Genomic DNA, 24,694 nt, shown 5'->3' with positions numbered 1-24,694 from the left:
TTTTAAAATACTAGCCTAGCATTCTCTTCAATACAAATGACAAAAACATCAGTAATTGCGAATTTGCAACCTGGGATTGTTCGATTCTGAACAAATGCCGACCCCTGCACCATATTATTCGATGATAACCGATACAGTGAACAGTCAATTACATAAGGGAGGAAGAGATATTAATGAACAACTGCGTTCTCAAGGACACGACATTCTGCGTTGGAAGTCGGAGACAATGTTTGAAAAGAGGATTCTTAGAGTTATGGGAGACGTCAGCTGGAAGTTGCGTGACGACCACAACAAATGTAATACGTCAAAAAGAATACAAAATAAAGTTTCAATATTTCAGTCTGGGGACAAAATTACTGTTGCGAGCAGCAAAAGCTTTTGCTGTAATTAATAGTGAAAACAAAGACAAATTCCAGACCCTTCGGAACGACAAGCGCCCTGGTCTATTCAACTTCCAGTTCGTTTATTGGGCACGTAAATTTTTAATGAATAATAAAATCACTTGCTTTTAGCGTAGTGCCTCTAGTAGAATTCACGAAGGTAAAAATGATTTAAAACAAGATGCTTTGTCACTATTGTGCTATTTCATGTTCTCACGGAGGCGAGTATGAAGACGGCTCTTTTGGGATGTTGCACCGTGCAGTCTGATAGTCACTGACTGGTTACTGCTTCCATCATCAGTCACTCATTGTTCTCTAAAATGTCGGTCAATATCTAGCAGGGTGCATTATGCAACATCTCAGAAGACAAGCCAAGCGGTCTTCATAACTGTAACCGTCAGAGCCTGAAATCTACCAGCACTAGAGTCTATAATAAATTATGCGCGGCTATATAGCAAAATTTTTTAAAGGTACTGACCACTGAAGATGGCTGTCTTCTGGGTTCTCGCGTCGTGTAGTCTGGTAGAAGTTTACCGAATTTTAAGAGGTCCTTGCTGCCCCCATCATCAGGGCGATGATCATCTTCTACCAGACTACACGGAGCAACAACCCAGGATACTCACCGCCGTGAAAAACTGAGATCATACGTATTGGCCATTCATTATGTATAGGCCTACATAGGTCCAACACACATCCAAAAGGCAATACTTAGGTTTCCATTAAAGCACTTCTGTACTCTGTCGTACTATTCATCTTGCATTAGTAAGAATAAGAAAAATTATGATAGAAACCGTTTTAGAAATACGTCCTGTCGAGATATATAAAATGTAAATATACCGTGCTTATAAAACTAGCCTTCTACTAATGGCTATTCCTTTACAATTTTAAATCTTCCAGTAAATATTGTTCTTGACATGCAACGTCAGTTCCAGATTGAGCAATGAAATTCTAATGTTCATCGCATTTCTATAAGACGCTGTACACTTCCTCAAATGAAGCGAAGAGTGGCATTTATTACAAATATTTCTAGACCATTCACAGTTGAGTGAAGGAGCGAGCATGTTTGTAGCAGTTAAAGTAATAACCGTGCTCTTTACCCTCTTCTTTGTTCAGTACTCAGTGGTTGTCAGTCTGGACAGTTCAGTAATAGAATTAGCAACAGATTTCTTCGCATACAAAAGAGTTCGAATGGTTAGAAGCTTCGCATGTAAAACGCACGGTAGGTTTCAATAACCCTTTGTTCTTAAAGTAGGAAGGCTTAATGCCACCAAAACCAAATTATGCCAATAGATAAAATATTTCAGGTTCTCACGGCGACGAGTATAAAGATGGCTATCTACTGGGATGTTGCACTGTGTAGCCCGGTAGACACTGACAGATGCTTAAGAGATCATAAAATAGTGACAGTAATAAACAAAAAGAGAAATAAATATTACGAACAGCGTAGCAACGGGAAATAACAAATACGTAACAAAAACGCTGAGAAACATCTTTGTACTGAAGACCAATGTTCTCCACTCAAAAATTGGGGTATCACGTATGAGTAAAACGTGACTTACCAACGGGGCCACGTACGTCCAGGTAAATCTTGTACTCTACGTTGGAGTTCATATGACAGGTTGTATGTACGCCGAACTACAGCTAGAGCTGATATTAAAATAATTAAATCATATTTGTTATGGCCTTCCATGTCATATTTAGTGAATATTTAAATATGCAATATCGGCACTCTTTTGTGGAAACTATGTTAGAACGTCACAGGGACGAGCCCTTAAAAACCAAAGAAAAAAGTTGCAAGTGATAGATCCCGAAATGTCATTTATTACGCACACCGTATTATATTTTTTCTGCAATTTTAATCATGTATAATGCAAGCATATTTACAACATGTGAATAATTAATAAATGCTGTGAAGTAATATAAGTCATTAAGTACATTAGAGGTTTTTATTGATTGACCTCTCTCTGAAAGTTCCTCCCGCCCCCGGGATTTCATTGTATCCCTCAATCCTGAGAATTTACTCCCAGGAATGTTTGGCAGAATCACTCAATACGATAAATCGTAGAGACCGAGGTGCACACAGTGTAATTAGAACTTACGACCAGCAATGCGATTACAAGTCACTCCCCGTTTACTTACAATTGATATTTGCTTGTGTTGATTAACAAATATTAATTAGTATGAGAGCAAAGGGCGCTTCAACATATACGAGTGACTGTTTCTGGTCGCTATTTTATAAGACGGCTTTCAATGGTTATATCTTTCATATTCTAGATTCCATCTTGCTCGCAAAATCGTTGCAGTCTTCTGGAAATATTTGGAATGTTTTAAGTAAACGAAAAGGTTCAGCATTTCCAGAAGAAGATCCATATGCCAAATGGAAACCGAGCGCTGATACAGCAGATTATTACAAGTTTGGAATATTTATGGACTTCGATTGTGACTCCAGTAAAGAAATCTTTAATGAGGTAAATATTTTATTTATAATTCGTACGTTCATTCATACTCGAGTTCAGTATTTGTCAGCAGCACAAAATTTTATATCTTCATAAAATCTAAATTATTAAATTATGTAACACAGCTCCCATGGCAACAGCAGACTACCGAGATATTCGCGTTCAGCTTGCAGACAATGAAAGCCCTTCCTTTCGGCACATGCTTCCTGTTTTAAGTATTGGAATGTATATGCCGATTTTGTGTCTAACAGTAGGTAATAGAATATTCAAGTATACCAAACTGCGGCTGTATCGGTAAAGAAATATCAGAGAAGGAATCCCACTGCTGACGCCCGGCATTCATGTCACTGAGAACCTGCAAACAGTCTGAACTGTTTTCAGAGTTGTGAACAGCTTTACCTGAACAGCAGACACCACTGGCTTCTTTGGAGTAATGACCATTATACGAACATCAAGTATGCCAAACTCAACGTCGACAGTGAGGTGACTTGGGCAACTCCGGACTCCTCGCAACATGGAGTGAATCTTTATGACCTTTACAAGATCAATTTCACATGGCCCATCTTAGGAACTCCCGCAGGACACTGGGACGAGATTGGTGGGCTCGTCTACAATATAACAAACTCCAAATATCTGCGGAGAGGCAACCTGCATTGTCTGAACTTCGACACAGCTATAGCGGTAAAGTGACTTCACATGGTGGCCGATAAAGTATCATTGGGCCGGACACATTGGTGTCCACACACTCGTACCTCTAAGAGGAGGACGTTAAATCTTGTAAATACCAGCATTAGCTGATTCTGAACTGAGGCTATATACGTTACGTTATTATTTATATATTCTGGGGTACAGGTGTACAACTACAGCATGGCAGTGGATGACGTACACGAACACCTTATAACGCACGAGGAGAGCAACTTCACAACGATAATGACGAAGGCCAGCTACGCGCAGCTCTGCATGCTGGGTGAGAAGTTCAACTTCACGTAAGTGCAGCCTCTAACACTAGTCCTTAGGGCAGAAATGTTTCTTATCGAGAAAAATACAGTTCTGCTGTCAGCACATAGCATAGCGTATTCCTAGGGGAACGGGGATAACAGAATCGATACGAAGCAGCCAGGTGTAAGCGGGAGGGGGGGGGGGGGGCGTAGCTAGCATAAAATTTTGCAGAGCAAAAATAGAACACCTACATCACACGTTAAGAATTTCTATATGACATAGGCCTAATAAACAATTCTGACAAATGTGAAATTTTTGCGTTTCATCCAACACCGTTTCGCATTTTATTATTATTATTATTATTATTATTATTTATTTGACTGCAAATGGGTTTTTACCCGGTGGCAGTGGTCCTACAATAAGACACAAAACAATAAGACACAACAAAACAATAAGACAGAACAAAACAATAAGACACAAAAACATAAGACAACAAAAACAATAAGAAACAACAGAACAATGAGACAGAACAAAACAATAAGACACGAAAAACAATAAGACACAACAAAACAATAAGACACAACAGAACAATAAGACACAAAAAACAATAAGACACAACAAAACAATAAGACACAACAGAACAATGAGACAGAACAAAACAATAAGACACAAAAAACATAAGACAACAAAAACAATAAGAAACAACAGAACAATGAGACAGAACAAAACAATAAGACACAAAAAACAATAAGAAACAACAGAACAATGAGACACAACAAAACAGTAAGACAAAAAGACATAAGACACAACAAAACAATGAGCCAGAACAAAACAATAAGACACAAAAAACATAAGGCACAACAAGAACAATAAGACACAACAAAACAACACACCACACTCAAAATAAAACAACTCATAATATTACAAAACCATATAACCTAAAGTACATAACTTAAAAATTAATACCAACTAGACATAAGACAGTAACAGTAATGAATCACACGTTTCATCAGGACCTTCTCTTCACTTCACTACACTTATGAAGCCTTCCCATCCTCACCCCAATTCACCCCCCTTCACTGCACCCACACATGTATTCCCTTCACTTCACCTCATTTATCACTTTTCTAACCTTCTTCCTAAAAGTACTTGGTTTCCAGGAGAGAGTCCCTAAAACCTCAGCAGGTAGCTGGTTCCAGAGTTGGATGGTCCTATTTACAAAGGAATATTTCCCGATATCTGTTCTTTGCTTTCTGCTCCTAATTTTCCGAACATGATCGACCCTGCTCAGGTAGTATGGCCTTTGCAATCTGTCACCTATCGCCTTCCATGCCCGATGTCCCGTGTACGCTTTGAAGAGAGCACATATACGTGCTATCTTTCTACGCTGTGCCAGGGTTTCCCAGTTCGAATCGCTCCTGTGATATGCAAATTTACATGCTTTCTTTTGCACCCGTTCTAACGCATTTATCTGCCCCTCCCTGTAAGGATCCCAGCACGCCGCCCCATATTCCAGAATCGGACGCACTAGTGATGTGTAGGCTAGACTTTTAGTGTTACTATTCCCCTTTTTGAGAACACGCATTGTAAAATGAAGTGCCTTCCAGGCTTTCTTCACCGTATAATTTACTTGATCAGCCCAGCTTAAATCGCTGCTTAAGAGTATTCCCAAGTATTTACAACTGCTCACTTCCGGAATTATTTGGTCTCGTAACAAATAGTTTAGTGGTTCCTTCACCCGACTTCTCTTGAAACTAACTGCTTTACTTTTACTTGGGTTAATTTTCATAAGATTTTCAGCCGCCCATTCCCCCAGACAGTTTAGATCCATCTGCATGTACATTTCCATGTACATTTCTTATGCTGTAGCAACTATACAGATCCATTCCCGTTTTCAAACTCGATTTAAAATGAACTCCAAAACTTAAAATTCACGCAGAGTGACAAGTTCCCTTACTTAAACGCATTATTTGTTATTACAACAAAACCATTTCTTTAAATTCACTTTATTTATAAATTTGTTCACGGAACGCTGTCAGCAAGCACTAATGTATGGTACAACTAAAAGAATAAAGGGCTATTTAAATTAATATATTGTGCATTATAAACTACGTAAAACTACAGGCTACAGGTGTCCGAACTGAAAAATGTTAATAACCTCTATTTTCATGCAACATGGAAGGCATTTAAAAAATGTCCATTCTGTATGTGTCAGTATGACTTTGCTGTTGACCGATACGTCGAACTTTGCCCCTTTCGAGAACGGTTCGTTTCAAGGCCAGATTGGAATGATGCAGCGAAACGATGCAAAACTATCTCCATCCCCACTCCTGTTCTACAGAACTCGGGAAGCGGCTGCAGATTTCGTGGCACCAACATGGAGTTTCGAGTAAGTACAATTCTCCGTAACCATCATTACGTATTACCACAAGCCCTTGGTTAGAGAAGTGAAAAAGCACATAAGAACAGAGTCGAGGGGGACATTGCAGTATTTAATAGTCATTTACATTAAAACTGGATGCAATTTGTAAGATCTGTGGAAACTGGAACTGAAAATATGAATGTGACGTAGCACAGCGGCCATGTTCCGGCACCCCAAGGTTTCGGCTGTCCGGAACGCCTTGCTGCAGCCGTTCACTGCCACAGTGTGGTTGTGTTTTCTGGGCACGTGGCTGTTGGTCCTGGTCACCCTCAAGGTGTCCGCCTGGCTAGAGTCAACTTACGATTCCGACGAGTCCACCACAGTAGAGAGCTCTTGGAGTGCAACCATGTTGGCCACCGTGGGAGCCGTCAGTGAGCAAGGTTCATTTATCAATGCGATTCACGGACCGGTTAAACAGCCTTTTTCAACTATAATACCTGTTACCGTTGCGATGGGGTCAGAGTATGTTTCTATGGAACTGGTTCTCTAACAGGTCCTATGTCCATCCCCCAGTTAATACATGGGTAAAAACAGAGCATCGGTGGAAAGATACTGACAGGAGAAAACGAATGACTTAAGAGGCACTCGTTCCAGTGCCATTTCGTCCACCAAAAACCCCACAAATCTTCGGCGACTAACCGACTGAGTTGTGGTACGTCCAACTAAATCATTAGGCGCTAGCACATCTAAACATGTCTGTTTACATAAACTTAACATTTTTAGAGGCATTAAAATCACAGAGACGTTATCACCCCCACATAATTTCGCCACTTGAAATTACATACGAGGGCATGAAATAATGTCACAAATAACAATGGTAAACGACAGCAACAAAAGTAACCACAGTTGACTTACCTAGGAAGATTCAATGCAGTCGATAGTCGATCACTGTTCAACACGAACTATATAGTCGTCACAAATAACTAAGAAATGAATAAGGTTCTAAGTTGTAAAATGGTAGGCCTATTTCCAGCTGTGGTAAAATACATACAGAAAAGTTAAGACAAAAATCAACCTACGCCCCGGAGGAAAAGGAACAAATAAGTAACTAGTAAAGCTTTAGTCCCCTAACATAAGATCATTTTTGCTGGTATCATTTGTCGATGAAAAAGTGTCGTAGACCTTATATATTTTCACGACGTGTTGACAGGTTCGGAGATGGAGTCCAAGTGGGTGACATTCCGTATCGTCCTGCTGTTCGCGATGGTGCAGGTGGTCCTACTCAACAACTACTATGGCGGAGGCATCGTGTCCTCCCTCCTAACCGAGCCAGCAAAAACGATCCGCACCATTCAAAATCTGATCGACTGCAACCTTGAAGTTGGCTACGAGAATGTCAGTCACAACAGGGGATTATTTGAGGTACGACTTCCTGTACCTGCCGATAACAGCGGTAGCCAATGCGAACACAGCTCGACACAAACTTTTGTCTCCGTTTACCTGAGTCATCCTATTGAACGCATGAGTTACCAGTACTTCTACTTCGTATTCTCAGGTCCCATATTTGATGTTTACACCGACTATTCTAGCCGAATCTTTCATAAAAATCCTGAGTTAATCTGGTTTAATCCTGAGCCAATCTACGAAAACTGCGATTTAACCCTAAAACAGGTAACACCATACGTTATCATAATCAATAACTCATTTTTTGTTACAAGTAATAACAGACCCTATTTAGGGCGATCACCCTGATACTGATGCAGCAACATCGGTAAACTTCTACCAAACTACACGGCGCAACAACACAGCAATCTTGATACAGTGTGTACCGCCTACCTTAGCTCACATTTTTCGTGGTTATTCTCAACCTCTTCGAATAAATTCCGGAACAGTATCTTAAAACAGACTACAGTCATTTCCTTTCAAATCCTTATCAAAAATAATCCTCTTGCCATGTCAATGCACGCTATAAGCTCTATTAGATACAAGATCGTTAAACAAGCAGTCTTAAAACTTTGCATACCGTGTAGTGTATTAACTACAGCTCGCCGAGGCCAGCTACGGCCACCGCACAACGGGATCAATAGCTAAGTGCAAGTTTTACTCCTGTGAATAACGGCATCTAGTGCAGTGTCACATCAAAAATCTTGTCAAATACCTTTTCATTTTTAATTCTGAATCTAGTTTGAACCATTTGACTAAATGTATTAATTTCCCTGATGCCACTGATGATGACCTCTTGAGGTCGAAACGCGTATGGCAATAGTGTCTATTATAGTGTTAATAGTTGTTGGTTTGTTTACTCTATATGTTAGACAAGCAGGTTTGTTTAAAGATATCGACCAAGAGTTGTATTCGAGGGATACAAGTTCAACTGGACAGGTTGCCGGTAATTCTCTCTAAACGTTTTCAGTCTCTCCAGCTGAAATTCGACATAGAACCTTCAAAGAGGCCACGACCATCATAGCCCAATAACGTAAACGAGACTAACACGTGAATCAATCGTCATTTCAGCAAACTACTGACCCTCTGGTGCAGCAGCTGTACAGAAAGAAGGTCTTCCCTCCTACACAATCATATCCGAATACATATCGAGTGGACATCGGCGTTAAGAAGATGAAGAATGAACCGTTTGTTTTCCAAGTCGAGCAGATTGAAGCCTACCCTCACATCGACAGTACCTTCACAGACTCCGAGAAGTGCGCCCTGACCGAAATTCCACTCTTCACATCGATGGTTGGACCTACGTTTGCCCTTGTGCAGAAGGGATCACCATATAAGAAACTATTGGCTTTGGGGTTAGTACTCTGGATGTAAGGTGCAAAAACTTTCTTTGGGTAAACACCATTGTGCATTCGGAGTGGCAACAGGGAGTTCCGATAATGACTCATAAAGGCTACTTTTCTAATGCACAGATTTTTAGTCTATACAAATGTCGAATGTTGTGCGACTAGCACGTAAGTTTTTAGTTTGTGTTATAAATGATAATTACACGCCTTTGAAACTGTTCGCTAATTTGTGGACATTCTGTGTATTTAGCTTTTTAGATAGAAGACCGGAAAGCCAAATGACACACTTAATACGCTTTTCATTCTTACTGTAGTTACCAAACATTTTAACTCTGCCACATTTTCGAATCAATTTTTAACCACCTTTATAATACTGTCCTGCAATCTGGTAAAGAGTCAAGAATAGTAAGTTTTTCTGCACTTTTATAAAACCTTCTTATAGTATTTAGTATAAAACTTGTTTCGTGGAATTTACGCTCTCGTCCAGTAGGCAAGAACCTCCTCGGTCTCTTTCAGTTCTTCTGGTGATAAACACTACCTTGTTTATTAAGACCATTCTGAATATGACAAACGAACCTTACTTTATGCTTAGTTAATGACGTTTTACTAATCATAACATAACTAATCATAATCATAACTGCTCATGCCAACAGCTTCCAACAGGTGCGGGAGAGGGGCCTCATGAAGTACAAATGGCAAGAATGGCGGCCAGCTAAGCCCAGGTGCGTTCTGACGAGGGACGTTGTCAGTGTCGAGATAGAGACCATCTCCTTCGCGTTCTTTCTACTTGTCTTCGGACTCTTTGCGTCAGTTTCGATTCTCGTCATCGAGCGACTTCACTATGACAGGTATTTTATTTTATGATTATTAATGGGATATTTAAAATGTTTTCATTTTAAAATAAAAAATAACGCCATTTCCATAACCTAGACTCAGAAATTAACCGGATTCGCAAATTCTGTAACAGGCATGAAGCATGAAGTGGCCGAATGTAGCGGCCGTATAATTAGAACTTCGGTTTCGTATTCAGTAGATCCTAGGTCCAAATCTCGGCTCGAGATCGGATGCCCTCAGCATATCATATCTGTTTATTTAATGGTTTCTAGTAAGTTATAGACCCGTGTACTTCATGCAGGTGTTCCATAAGAAGACAAACCGGGAGGTCCATTCCCACGCAAGGTCCACGAAGAATTCTTGGAACATAGAACCTAATGAAGGCCCGAGCCGAAGAAAGTGGTAAAATCTCTAGACATATCGCACCAAGGAAGAACACAGCTCCACAGCATTTCCTGATATAAATATCCCACAGCCTATTTATAATTCAGAAAAGCTCCGGTCCAATGGGACAACTACAAGGAGTACATGCTGACAGCAGCTCATCTGTTTAAAAAAACCCAAAACCTTTTATAAGGCCCACATGGTAATTACCATGCTCCCAAGGGCCACTCACGGGGCCCCAAATTAAAACACACTCATATCATATTTTTCTTAGATCCATCTCTCACCTGCCGTATTCTTTCATTTCTGATCCACTTGCAGCTGCCTCCATCATCAGGGCGTCATCGCGGGGAAGCTTCAAATAACATGGGGCATATCCTTCAAATATTTTAAAATGTGTAAGGGAGAATGGACGCTGAGACAAGGTATCAAAAACTTACTTTACCTTGGAAATAAGTGTATTTGTAAAACAAGTGTAATAGTGATAATCATTTACTGATAAATCCTGTGAACGGCACCGAACATTTTAGAAAGAAAAAAATAGTCACATATACAGAAATAACTGTGGAGTAACAAACTATAAAACTTTGAGATTACACCTGAAATATCTATCGTAGTCGGAATCTGTACTATTGGGGAAAAAAAGCAAAGAAACTGATCACTAAGCCGTTCGTTATATAAAGAGGTCTATTAATTATAGTTCTTGTTACCCTTTCCCTACACACTGAAGAATTTAAAGAAAAGTGTGCATCAAGAAGTTTGGAAACTTTTTAAATTTTATTTTAACCCTTTGCGGTCCCTTTTAAAAACCACTACGGCTCTATGCTGGTCTATTTAAATTCCACTAAGCTGTATAAATTCAACTACTATTATGAACTGGTTTGATTTTCTTTTATAACTTACATAAAACGGAATAAACTTAGCTAAATATGGTGAAAATATGACCTGAAAGGATCACAGTTCCTCTTGTTTGAATACTGACTGTGTGAAATATTTTTCACGGACTGTACTACTGTCGCCAGTGAGATGCGTAGTTAATGGTACTTTTCTGCTTGCTGTTGTTCGATGGAGAATAAAGCAACACCAAGTCAGTAGATATGACTTTGCAGACGTCTGAACATCTCTTATTGCATGCAGATATACGATGTATATAAGTATTGGATTTCGTAATCTCAGATCTATGACTCCTTTCGCGCTGATTGTGTACAAAAGTTCAAACAAGTTGAAACAACGCGAAGTGTAAACGATAAGTCACTACACATAAAGAATGCTTGTTAAGAATACGAACGAATGTGCTTGAGTCAAAAATAAATAATAATAATAGAAATTCCTACAGGAAAAATGGGATATTTGTTTTATAACTATATCAGATATGAAATATTTCTATTCTAAGTAAATAAGACAGCTACGCACCTAACGGTATTTCTTCACTGTATGATATATGGCAAAACACTTGGGGTGGAGTCCTGGCTCACTTGGACACGTGTCAGAATAAAACGACGTCTCTCTCCAGCCTCCTTTCACTATTATAAGGTTCACAATGTATTATCAGGAAAACTTGGATAGCACTAGTGCACAGATGAAGTCTTAAATAATATGCTGACCCTGTTTGCCAGTTTCAGCTTCACTCCAGATCATGTATAACATTCGTAAAACACTTGGCGGACGAGTCCGCAATCGGACCGAAACTCAAAATTTTAAAGGTGGACTCAGTCCGACATAGGACCACAAAGAATTAAAAAAACAGCCATTTTGCTGAAGTTAGATCTCCACTTGACCTTGTGCTTGTCACCACAAGGCTAGTAACTTTCTACAAGCATTTTTTAAACAAATTGTTCTTTAAGCAATGAACTTTACTCACTCTTTTCAGCTGATAACAGCCGAAGCGATCCAAGTTTGACTCACATTCGGATGTAAGTCATGGTAACGTCTGAGTGTCCGCTGCCCTGCAACAAAATATTAGGAGTTTCAGTCAGGACGGAGAGAAATATTTTATTAAACTGAATCGCATTAACATTTCGGAAGGTTACCTATCAAGACATTTGTTTCTGAGAGCATGTCGGTACGAACTATTTAAAAGTACTGTTCTTGAGTTCGAAGGAGCACGTGCGTGAGCGCGCAATTAAGGCCAAACACGAGTCCGTTCAATAAAGTTCACAACAAAACCCAACACAAGGTGTCAACAACATATCTATATCACACATGCATTTTTGACCAAAGTCCTTCGGAAGATAACAGTAGGCTGGGCAAGATATTTCCAACTTTTATGGAACAAGGTTCATTACTCTGTTCACATAATCCAGTCAATAGACGGTATCTTGAGCCAGCTAAATCCAATCCACACCACAACACCGTACTTCTTTAAGATTCGTCTTAATACTATCCTCCTATACACGCCTAGGTCTTCCAACTCCCCTGTTCAGGTTTCCAACAAAAATTTTGTATACATTTCTTGCTGCCTAGTGTTTGTTTATGACATGAAATTTGCAACAAGTCTCATAAAACGAGATAATTGGTTCCGCGGAAATGTAATAGTCGTAAAACAGTCCGCATTGACTTTCTTTATGTATTTATCGGCGCCTTCAAGGAAATACTGCTGCTACAGTACATTACTTACTCCCATAACACGGGTTCCATCAAACGAACTCGGCTATGAATGACGAGATAACACTTTGCCTTACAGAACGATCGCTTACTTCCTCCTTCTTCCTTATATGTATAATGCGCATATTTGGCATCTAATCTAATTGGATGCTAAACAATCTCGTCAGCCAACAGAAATCAACAGTTGCACTCTATTCGTTTACAATGCAAAACTGAATTCAATAACATGGATTCCGACAACATTCCCCTTACCAGGGGTATTGGACCGATTTAAATTGAAGTTGGTACAATGAAAGTCTACACTGATAGCGAAAGGAAAATTAATTTTGGTGTTTACAGGCTCGTTACATTACGCACGTCACACAAAGCTGATAGCGAACTTTAATCGAATTTCAGAAAAAAGGCTCATCTTACACAAAAATCCTTAGTGCTCTTATAAAATATAATTTGTTTTAAACATGGGAAGTAATAGCTTTATCGATTTGGCCCAACAGAATACATTTCACACGGTAACGGAGACAAATTTCATCCTCCAAAACGTCGTTTTACTTACATTAAAATTGCAACGATGGATAAAGTCCTAGAATTTTGTACTGGTACTATACAGCATCTTCACAAAATTTCAGATTTAATAAGTAAAATACATAATGTCCCAAAAAGATGTAGACTCTCACTGAACGAATGAAGTACAGACACTTTAACAAACAGAATTTGCACTTAGGGAATTAGCGAATCTAGTTCAGGTGTTCGAAATAACCACCACTGCCCTCGTGGCACACTTAACAGCAGTAAGTAACTCAGTGACTAGGTTTATATTCAAAATAACGTGTATGTTATCTTTTTGCGACATTTAAACTTTCCAACTCAGTGCATTCTGGCATTTACATGCCCACTTTCACTAGCTTCGCCGGAATAGGTTTTTGTTTATATCCTTAATATATGACCATTAAGGTCAATGAGACATGCAATAAAGCGCAGCTGTACTCCAGGTTCGAGTCCCGTCAGGAACAGGGAGTTTTCTCCTGAACTGAGCGGATTAAGACAGCGTCCTATCCAGCGGGTACCACAGACAATTTCCTCTGAAGCAAAGCGGCCGGAGGGTGAAATTTAGCAATTCATCTGTATCTATCGGAGAGGTGAGGAATACATTCAACTACACTTCAACCTCCCCCCCCCCCCCCCCCCACTGCGCGCGCGCGCACACACACACACGAGAGAGAGAGCGCGCTTCATGGCCTGGTGTTTTGATGTTTACTAAATTAAACACAGCAAAAACTTTTGCCCTTCAGAAGAATAATAAATATGGTTGCCTTATGGATTGTAGTGGGGTGTAGTCTGGTTGAATTGTAAGGACGTTTCAGAAGAACTTGCTGGCTGCATTATCAGGGCGACGAGAGCCCTGACGAACACGCTACAACCCAGAAGGCATCCATGTTCATGCTCATGGCGTGAGAGCTACAAAGCCTACACGGTAATGGAACCATGTGAAGCTGTACAATCCACGACTGTGATCTTGAGACTTGCGGGGTGTGGAAGTGGGGTGAAGGAGGAAAGATAGAGTCTGCATTTAACGCTACGGACTTCTTGCATTCCTTGCAAGTCTCAAGATTACAGTCGTGGATATAGTCGTCTCAGGGAGGTGCTCATCTGCCTCTGCTCCCAGGGGCGTTGTGGGTAGCTCAGGGTGTATGACTGCTGGGTCCCTAGCTCATAGGTGGGTGGACTCTGATCTCGGGTCGTGTTAACGGCCTGGTTGGCATCAGCTAATGATAACACGGATTGATGTTTTTGAGAAAGTCACCACTATTTATAGACACGCGTTCAACACTGAGGTTACAGGTAACGATAGGTGGTAAATGATAAATTTATAAATATCACAGTCAAGCTATCAATAACTGCGTGCTCTTGGTAGCTTCGATATTTGAAATTTAATTGTAGTTGGTGAAGTTTTCTACTTAAGGTTCCAAATTGTACCAAGTGAGAAGCGAAGTCTCGAAGTCCAAGTGCGAAATGAAGTCTGTCACCCTCAACGCGGGGGTTAAGACGCGTTCATATTCCTGATTGGATAACAAACTTACAGACTCCAACCAAGAATGATCCTATATCCTAGTGTAATGGGTGTGAGCGGAATCTCCACATAGAATATATGTATTCATCTTGTACGGACATTCACTGAAGAGCGGATGACATAGCGGGATGCAGAATTAATTAGTCGTTTTAATATCTACTCCGAACATGGCTGTTATTATGGTTGAAGTCTTTTCAACATGTATAAGGTAAGAACTGATATATGACAACGACAAAATGTCAATCTGACCATTCTATGATTAGGGAAAATTCCATTGAAAAGGGTATAAATAAACGTCGCTTTTAAGTTATGAAGTACATGACATGTTGAGAGGCTACATTCCACCTGTCATAATGCCTCCATCATCAGGGCTAAAAACAGAGGCAGTATGTTCCTCTGAAACGTTGGCATCTACCTGCGTGTCCACATGGCAATGCATCCCAGAAGATCAACACAGACACCTTCATGACCAATAGGACCTCAAATATAAATAACTAAATGCCTAGATAAACATATACAACCTTTTCGCATCAAATTTAATTTACTGTGTTCCTTTCCTTCCTCCTCGTTTTCTCTCTCATCTTTAACTCACATATGATTACAAGTTTCTGACGGTCTATCAAGTGTAGAGGGTATGTATTTTCAAATAATTAAAGCAGGTGAACTCAGAAAAGAAAAACAGGAAAAGTAGAGATATATCCATCTTTCAGGGTGTTCTATAAGAACACCTCCGAATGCGAGGCAGACACCTTACTACTGTGCTAATATGGTAGTACGTAATTTTCGTTGACCTGTTGTTTTTAAAACACGTAAAAGATAAAACTAACCTTCTTTTAAACAGTTTCCAGAATTTTAAACTTGTTGTATGTAGCCTCCGTGTCAAACCATTACTTGCACATCAAAGAGATATTCCACTTCAAAAGGACTTGGTAAATTATAGTGATTATGTGAGCTGTATGCTGTGGATAACGCAGGTAATGCCCTTCACAAGGTAGATTAAACGTACTCACGAAATACCTGCCAACGTCAAAATGTAACAAGTGTCCATACAGTAAAATAACAATGAGATATTTTACCAAGAATTGATAGGTAAGAATCCCCTTCAACAGCGTTTCATGAAACGTGAAAGTCTCATTTCACAACACAACAATTAGAACTGTTTCATAATTACAGAAAAAACCCTTTTTGGAATTAGTTCTAACTTACTGCGGACAAAAGGAATGAATGACTGTTAGCTTCAATCGCAATAACAGTGATTAGCGAACGACCTGCCGTGAAAGTTGTTCGGGCCTATCCGCAGGCGGATTTTGTAAAAATTCTCGTAATAACATGCGTGCTACATGCCGTACCCATCGCGTCTCTAACACCTTCAATCTGTGTTCTTCCCTTAACGTAAGAGACCAGGTAAGTCTTCACGTTTGATAAAGAGAGCAATTTTAGCCCTCGGCTTCCTTTTCCCCCATTTCTTTTAACAAGGGCAAGTGTGAGTATAATGTCTGTCCACAATAACTTCTGAATCAAATGACGGATTTCCATGGAACTTCATACGAACTGCATGTAACCAAGAGCTACGCCATCACTGAAACTTTTCCACGTCACGGCCGTTAGAACTCGTGAGCTGGGGCCAGCATTATCACCACTAAAAGTGAAACAATGATTCTGTATGCCGGTATACAAAGTGCGTAACTATTTAAAGAAATTTCCGCGGAAATAATAAATTATTAGAAAATTCGGCAAAGTCTAACCAGTTGGGAATGACAATAATAAATGAAAATTAATTCACAAATAAATCTGGAACAGATTAAATTCTATTTCTCCTCTTCTTCTATATAATAATAAAGATTAAAATATGCAAAACTAAAACTTTTGTCAATTTTTTATAATGCACAAATAGCGGCGAGAGCTTTACTAATAAATGCATATAACTAGCAGCAAGAAATAACTAAAATATTTGGATAGAATTCTCCAAAACGTAATCCTAAAGTCGCTCTACCAATATCAACCAATGGGTAAAAATGTCAAGGACGACCGAAAAAAAATACGATAGGGAGAGTTTCAATTCCTTTAAGAGGACTGAGCCACGAGTTTAATCCATGAAGATGGTGAATTACATTTGAGTGTCTTCGTTCTTATGTCAGTTTAAAAAACGCTCATTTCAGTTGCGTTGACATGCAAAAGTGTTTACGGCTGAGCAATAAGACGTTTGAAAGACACAGACCTAATGTTCATTTACTTTACTGTAACCGTAACTATTTGATTGCCTTCTTTCATAAGTCAACAAAAGGAATATTCTCATTTGCAGTTTATTCATTTACAGGTACCTTAAAACGTCAAGCTATTAGACGACTTCTTAATAATGGAATAACCCTTACATGTATCTCAGATCACATACCACACGAGCAACTGCACTGCTCAAGAAAATGTATTACGCAGCCTGCATATCTCACTTGGTATGCGCCGTATATAAATATTGCAACCTCAGGACGGAGAAGTGCGTTGATATGCCAAGGAAGACCATGGCTTCATTCATATTTCTGCTGATACTGCCATGCTTCGTCACTGCCCAGCTGACGGAAGAAACTTTGCAGTTTGTTGAAGATTACTTTACACTCAAGCATGTTCGTATCATCAGTTGCTTCACATGCTCTAAACATGGTACGTATGTAACAACAGTAATGTTCGTAGGATTCGAAGTTGGAGCAGACTTGATGGTTACCAAATTCGTAATGTTTTGATACCAGAATCCGAAAGTGCAAAACCCCATACACCAAAACCCTCACTTGACACGGTCCTGAGACAGCTCATTTCCACTTTCAAACCACACAACATACTTCCGACTTTTACACCGAATGTTACCAACCATTTTCCTTATTAGTCTTGCAAGTATTCGCTTACTAAAATATTTCCATATGATAACTCCAAGTCGGCCGATTTACTGTCTTAGAATTCAACCTACATATCCGATCCATCGTAGTCGCCTAAATTTCACTAGTGGAACAAATGTGATAACCTGTACAAATTAAGAAGTTTCTGATTACGAAATAACCACCAGTCACCTTTTACTTAATGTTGTGCTTAGTCTGGACACACTGTTCTGAAACGCGTAACATTATGCTCTTCCTTTAGAGTAAGAAACCACGTGTCATCTATATATAATTAACTTTTAAGCGTAGTATGAAATAGTTCTGAGCTCCGGTGCCCTGCTTTGTTCGTTCGTATAAAAAATAAAATCTATTACACTTTATACTTAAAATCTATATTACGTACATCGGATGACATAGCCAATTACGTGTTCGATGTGCCTTTATTTGTGCGTCTCCCCAATACTTTACAACTAAAGTTATGTCACATTACATGTTGAATTTAGAAGCCTCCATCCACTCTTATTATTCTAGACAGCTACAGAGTCGCCAAAGCTCTGACGTCGTCGGGAAGGTTTTGGATGGTGTCGCCAGACCCCGAGCAGCCAGTTAGCCATACACCACGACTGGTGCCCATTATGAAGAACGGATACTATTACAAATTAGGCGTTTTTCTCGACTACGACTGTACTGCTAGCAAACAGTATCTTGCTGAGGTCAGTGCTTCCACTTGTGACAAGCAATCCCTATCTAAAACTTCTACGTCACATCATAAGGTATAATTTGGCTGCACGCGACAGAGACAAGCGACCGAGGCAGGCGACAGAGTTACGAGACCGAGACTGGTCTCTTCCTGTCTGCTCTCTGTACAATCGTATGAAGTACAATTACGAGCGCAAGACAAAGACAGGCGACAGAGACAAAGCACAGGAGACCGCTCTCGGACCAGTAGTGTCTCGCGATGGGCTCAGGCAGCACGTGTGTTGTTGAGTAAAATAATGGCAGAAATTAAATTTATTGGTGACCAAGATGAACAATTGGTAGAATTAGTAGCAGAAAACCGACCACTGACCACCGACAGAAAGATCCTTCTTCACGTCTGGTTTTGAATATTGAACTCATAGGTTTTCTTTGTTTCTTTCGCAACAAATAACACAGCAACACATCTTCTTCTTCATCTTATTCTTCTTCCAGTAACCTTTTTAGAAGCATTTTTGTACTCAATTTTCACAGAATATGTGCACGTATGTCTCAACAAAACAAAGAAAACAAACACTTTGCGGTCGTCACCTCAAAAGTGTGTGGCGACAAGCTGCGATGTGTCCGTCTCCCGTCTCTGTCGCCTGCCTCGGTCGCTTGTCTCTGTCGCGTGCAGCCAAATTGTACCTTTAGGAAGATGGCCGTCCTCTGAGTTGTACCGCCATGTAGTTTGTAAAAATTTACGGACGTTTATGAAGTCCTTGCTGCCCCCACTATCTGTAATCTAAAGATCAGAGGACAACCATCTTCATACTCGCCGCCATGACAACCACAAATCCTAAAATCCACGTGTGTTCAATAGGACCTCCTATGTGGCCTTGTTATTTGCCTTCGTTTCTGTGTCTAAGAATGGAATACCGAATTTCCCAGAATAACATTTTTATATATCTACAAGTAATGGTGTCGTACATTGCATCACAAGGAAAAGAATTTCATAAAACAAATTTGGAGTGAGTAATGACCTACGAAATAACAAAGAGTGTGATAATCATACGTAAAACGCAAAATTAATGGCTGTTATGCCAGGTGGTACATTAATCCTTTAAAGGGTTAACGAGCTCCATAATCGAAATGTTCACTGACTGTAAGCTTAATATCTGGGTTTGCATTTTGCATTTTCAAGATTGTTGTTTTGTCACTATTTAAACTGTTTGCAGAACTCGGAAAGACGGTTCATTAACGCCACTTTCAACTGGCTGATCTGGAGTAAATATAAGTACACGCCTGAGATAGAAACCATCAACCTGAGCATAGACACAGAGATGACATGGGCGTACCCTGACACTTCTTTGGATCGAACTATCTTGTACGACCTTTACAAGATAAATTACAGCTGGCCAGTAAATGGAACTCTGGCGGGACACTGGACCTCCAAACGGGGTATCATTTTCAATCTTAACCAGTATAAATACTCTCGAAGAAAGGATCTCAGAGGAATCGTTTATAAAGCTGCACTGGTGGTGAGTATAACATAAACTCTGTTGTTCAAAACTTCTTCAGAAACTTGGTGCATAAGTCGTGACTGGAGAAGTTACATTACCAAATAAACTCGGAAAATAATAGAAAAAAGATATGTAATATCCTTCACTCTTTCTGTTTATTTTCTGAGTTTCGTAGATGAAACAAACTGATCCTACACAGCAGTGAATGCTTGACGTGAGATACAAAACAGAAACGGAAATGCTGTTAAAACACTACGACTAACACTCAGACCTGGTATATGGCCTATTTTTCTCTTTCTTTCTAGGTTAACAACATTCCGACAACAAATTTGGAAGAGGAATTAATTAAACCTGAAAACAAAGCTAAGGATTCCATGGCTACCTACAATTATAAGGCATTTCTTCTAATGCAGCAGATGTACAATTTTTCGTGAGTTAAAAGACTGTCGAGCTGACGCAGTTCTCAGCCGAAAGCAGTTAAAATGTTCCCTACACCAAGGGCACACGCGCACCATATGTCACTAGTCAGTGGTTAGCACTCCTTCCTACTCTGGATGATGGTTACCCCCACAGAGGTCTCCCGTAATGCCTCTGTCTCGCCTTTTAAATCCTGGAACGGTCGGTCAGATAGTTAGAAAATTCCTCGCATTTTATGTAACTTATTTGTATGGTCTATTTATAGACGCTGTTAGTACCATTAATTACAGAGTGTACAATGGTATATTGTTTAATGAACAACGAATTGTAAAAGATCTATAAGAAAACGGTCGAGACCCAATTCCAAGTGCTATCCTTGCACTCGATGGGAGAGACCGAAGAAAACCACAAAATCCTCCTCAGTCACGACAGCAAGTTTCCAGGCCGAGATCTGAACCCAAAGCACGAGTGCTAACCACACGACCATATACTTGGGCGCTTTTTTACAGTCGAAAGTTCGTTATCATGGAGACAAGCGCAGCCACCAGTCCCTATCCTGAGCCAGATGAATCCAGTTCACACTCTTATACCTTACATCCATTGAGAAGTTCACGGAACAATAAATAACAGAAGAAAAAAGTAAATAAAAAGGCATTTCAGTTCCTGTCACTTTAAGAAGTCGTTACAAAGCATTAACATAAGCACATTCCAGATTAATGTAAACTCCTACAAAGATATGGTCATAATACACGACAGAAAATGGAATCAGTGTGTGAAATTGAGAAGTGGATTCATCTGGTTCAGAGTAAAGTCGCGTCATTAATTTGTGTATGTTTTGAAGGCTTCTACGAATCCTTTTCTACACTGTCGCCGAACCGAAGAATTTGCTTGTCCTCCCCTGTTTCAAACTTATTTGTAACTGTTGCAATAATGTTATCATATCGATAGCTCTAATGTGTATTGCGTCTGTGCCCGTGGTCTTCAGTTTTACGAACAAACCTCTGTATTTACTTCTATTCCCCACACACATACTCTGACAATCTAATTTCTCTAATTGAACATATTAGAATATTGAATATTAAAATATTCTGTAGATAGGGCAGAAGAGTAAAAATCATTAAACTCTTCGTTATGAAATTTCCTCCGCTCGTTTATTTTATATATAATGCATCGGGGTCAATAAAAAATTGGTAACTGTAATAAAAAAATCACTGAGTCCGTGAAGAATGATCCTTCTTGAAAAGGTCGCCAAAAAGTCCCCGCCATCAATGGAACCCGGAGATACATTACATCTGAACGGGGACAGGGTCTACATTCGGACTCCCGCCGACCTCACACCCATTCTTCTCAAACTCCATATTTATATTATAATTCCCTCCATGTTTTGGTCTCTCAAATTGTATTTTCCACTAATTTATTTATTTTGTATGCAATTCCCATGTCCTTCATGTACGCTATATACCCCGCCCATTTAACCCTCCCTGACTTACCACACCGATATTTGTCGAAGGGCACAAATCACAAAGCCCGCTATGTAACTTTCTTCAGTCTCCTGTTACTCTCTCTTAGGTCTATTTCAAAAACTATAAACATCGTTACAAGTAGCAAAGAACGCAATTATTATGTAACATTTGAGGTTTTAACAGCGGTAAGTATGAAGATTTCTGTCTTCTGGGTTGTAGCGCTTCATATTAATCGCCCTGATGACGGAGGCAGTATGACCTCCGAAACGTTGTTAAACATCTACCATACTACACAGCGCAACAACCCAGAAGACTGAAATCTTCAACGCAATTATTAACTCTGTTCTCCAGGATATAGCGTCTTTTCTTTTCAGGAAAACAATACTCCACACGAATACATTCGGGTACGTAGTGGAGGATGGTAAACCCGAGGGACTGGTTCGTATGATGAAGTATGGAGAAGCTGATGTGAGCATCTCCGCCTTGAAGCTTAACCATCGTCGCATAGACATGTCTGACTTTTGTCCTGTCCACACCTGGGAGTTGCGGTCAGTATATTACTCACAACATCTATGAATACTGCAACAATATTTCACTTAGATGCTGACACAATGTCACCATCGAGTGGCTTATACTTCCTGCTTCGTATTCGGGAGGTACCAGATTCAAATCTGGGCAAGTACATCGGTTATCCTGACATTTTCATAATTTTCCTCAGTTCACCACACAAATACCGAGACAAACCCTTAAAATACACGTAGGTTACGTCTTCCTATACAAATAATTACTGACTAATCGTCCTACCACTCCACGCTACGTGGGCCGATCTAAACTATTGGCAGCTATGTTAAATAAGCCATAAGTGAATAAATGTATGTAATATGGCAGTGGCTGAAATTTCATGTTCGAAGCCACACATGAAACGGAACGAAGTTTAGGATCGTTAGAGCGTCCCGTAGGGGCGATTTAGAGCTATTCTCTTCCGAGGGGGACCGATTACTAATGCTAGGTATCCTAAGATACAAGTTACCCACTGTACCCACCGACGTTACGTTTGAAGAATATTCACCAAGAAATGGAATCTCCAGTTATCCCGTCTTATCCTCTGAGATGATCTTCAATTTCACTTCACATTTGCAGGGTATGTGCCATTTTTCGGCATCCCCAGATAACGGACTCGTATGGCGTTCTCTTAAAGCCCTTTGAGCCGACGCTATGGTTGGGCTGTGGCCTCATCTGGTTGCTGATGATGATAGCTCTCCGATTTATTTCCTTCTTCGAGTCTCAGTACTATGTAGTGGACAACCTGCATGAACGCAACAAGACAGAACTGGAAGAAGCTTGGACATGGAGCGACACCCTCGTTATCATTATGGGAGCTGTTGGTCAGCAGGGTACGTAATTATAATGCCCCTTCGAAATTCATCCATTATCATTATCATTATAATATTTCATTAATGACTGTTTCTGTTAAAAAATTATGGAATAAGTATCATTTAAATAAAATGCTATGAAGGTTAAACAGATCGTCGTAATTTATAAGCGCGCGGCTCGCTGTCGGTAAGAAAGGGTGAATGTGACCTAAGGTCTAGAAAAGGTTTATAACCCCTCTTGTAGACGTTTCTGTTTCATGAAACCTTTTCTACATTCGGTAAGATTCCTTGGAAGGGGAAAGAATCGATCACTGTGATATGCAGGGTAATAAATCCTCGCAATACGACAACATATTTTTCATCACTGTCACATTGTTCCAGTAAAATTTACATGTATTAATAGAATCGGTCAGCCGCGGTTTTATGTACAATCCCTATTGTGTCTGACGCGTACCTAACTGCAGTGTAGCGGATTTACCATTGCTTATGAAAATAATCCGTCCGTGTGGTTATACCGCAATAATCAGCCATGTCTTCTCTGTGGAGATGTTGTAGGGACCTATTGATTGTTTTAGGGTCTACGATGGACTCCAAGTGGATCACGGGTCGCATTGTGTTTCTCAACACCCACATACTTGCGCTCATGATGAATGTGTATTACTCGGCTTTCGTCGTGTCCTCGCTATTGTCGGCACCCAGACAGAGCATTCGAAACACCAGGGATCTGATCGACAGCTCGTTAACGTTTGGTGCAGAAGACATCAACTACAACCGACCATTTTTCGAGGTACACTTCTAATACGTTCACTTGGTAAACTAATCTGATAATATTGACTTATTGCAAAATCAATAAAAGTTTTGTGTTCTTGTTGGTTACATATTTGAATTCGCGTATGTCTGAGATTTTTTCTCTTGCTTTTAATGGATGCACAACTTCATCTATCACGCAAGGGAAGAACATAGATTTAGGGATTTTCTGGAAAATATGCTAAGGAAAACAGTTGGATCTAAATGAGAGGGCGCAACACCAGGCTGCAGAAATATGAATAAAGGGCTTCATGTTTATTCAACAATGATTATTATTAGGGCAATAAAATAAAATAAAATCAGATGGACGGGGCATACAACACACAAGGGTGAAATAATGAAAAACATTCAAAATGTTTGTCAGAAAACCTGTACGGAACACACCCTTAGGTGACATACGAATAAGTGGGACGATCTTAAAGAAACAGGGCGAAATGTATGTCACTAGACCAGGCGTTCTCAACCTTTTCCAGACCCGGGCACTATTCACCCTTTCTTATCGACCGCGTGCCGCAAGGTTATAAATTAATACAATAGGTCTTGTGAAGACGATAGCCCTAAAGAACCTTCAGATTCCTTAAAATGCAAGATCTTCTCGACTAGCCAAGCGACTACTAAATTCTCAAAAAAGACTATTCCATGGAGTCAGGTATATATTTCCAAATATATTAATAAACAAGCTTGGTCATTTTCACAGAACGCGTGTGCAGTACTACTTCGCCATCACTTGCGCTAGGTTTTGTAATGTTTCTGATG

The 24,694-nt window shown here is 39.9% G+C and overlaps 2 protein-coding genes across 3 annotated transcripts in view; one reads left to right on the top strand and one right to left on the bottom strand.

The window, feature by feature from the left end:
• Positions 1 to 24,694, bottom strand: part of LOC110838765 (facilitated trehalose transporter Tret1-2 homolog) — an 84,479-nt gene that overhangs the window by 23,547 nt on the left and 36,238 nt on the right. The window contains exon 2 of one of the 2 annotated variants that reach the window (XM_022082387.2): positions 12,006 to 12,090. The gene's annotated coding sequence lies outside the window, so the exon portion shown is untranslated. Of the gene's footprint in view, positions 1 to 7,052; positions 7,352 to 12,005; positions 12,091 to 24,694 lie in introns of those variants that run through there. The other variant, XM_022082433.2, reaches the window with a different exon arrangement.
• Positions 1 to 24,694, top strand: part of LOC110839017 (uncharacterized) — a 52,242-nt gene that overhangs the window by 9,989 nt on the left and 17,559 nt on the right. Inside the window, exons 9-25 of the mRNA XM_087340133.1 lie at positions 513 to 540; positions 1,422 to 1,599; positions 2,655 to 2,848; positions 3,218 to 3,517; positions 3,689 to 3,822; positions 5,991 to 6,164; positions 6,348 to 6,577; positions 7,348 to 7,559; positions 8,652 to 8,935; positions 9,580 to 9,774; positions 17,173 to 17,471; positions 18,212 to 18,393; positions 19,594 to 19,896; positions 20,184 to 20,308; positions 22,133 to 22,306; positions 22,899 to 23,152; positions 23,707 to 23,918. Of these exons, the coding sequence (XP_087196259.1) occupies positions 513 to 540; positions 1,422 to 1,599; positions 2,655 to 2,848; positions 3,218 to 3,517; positions 3,689 to 3,822; positions 5,991 to 6,164; positions 6,348 to 6,577; positions 7,348 to 7,559; positions 8,652 to 8,935; positions 9,580 to 9,774; positions 17,173 to 17,471; positions 18,212 to 18,393; positions 19,594 to 19,896; positions 20,184 to 20,308; positions 22,133 to 22,306; positions 22,899 to 23,152; positions 23,707 to 23,918 (3,478 nt within the window). The remainder of the gene's footprint in view (positions 1 to 512; positions 541 to 1,421; positions 1,600 to 2,654; positions 2,849 to 3,217; positions 3,518 to 3,688; positions 3,823 to 5,990; positions 6,165 to 6,347; positions 6,578 to 7,347; positions 7,560 to 8,651; positions 8,936 to 9,579; positions 9,775 to 17,172; positions 17,472 to 18,211; positions 18,394 to 19,593; positions 19,897 to 20,183; positions 20,309 to 22,132; positions 22,307 to 22,898; positions 23,153 to 23,706; positions 23,919 to 24,694) is intronic.

Source organism: Zootermopsis nevadensis, unplaced genomic scaffold (assembly GCF_977971745.1).
Source record: "Zootermopsis nevadensis isolate Lab colony 2312 unplaced genomic scaffold, Znev_1.0 Znev_ptg000061l, whole genome shotgun sequence".
NCBI classification, from domain to species: domain Eukaryota; kingdom Metazoa; phylum Arthropoda; class Insecta; order Blattodea; family Termopsidae; genus Zootermopsis; species Zootermopsis nevadensis.
This window is presented reverse-complemented; position numbering and strand designations above follow the sequence as displayed.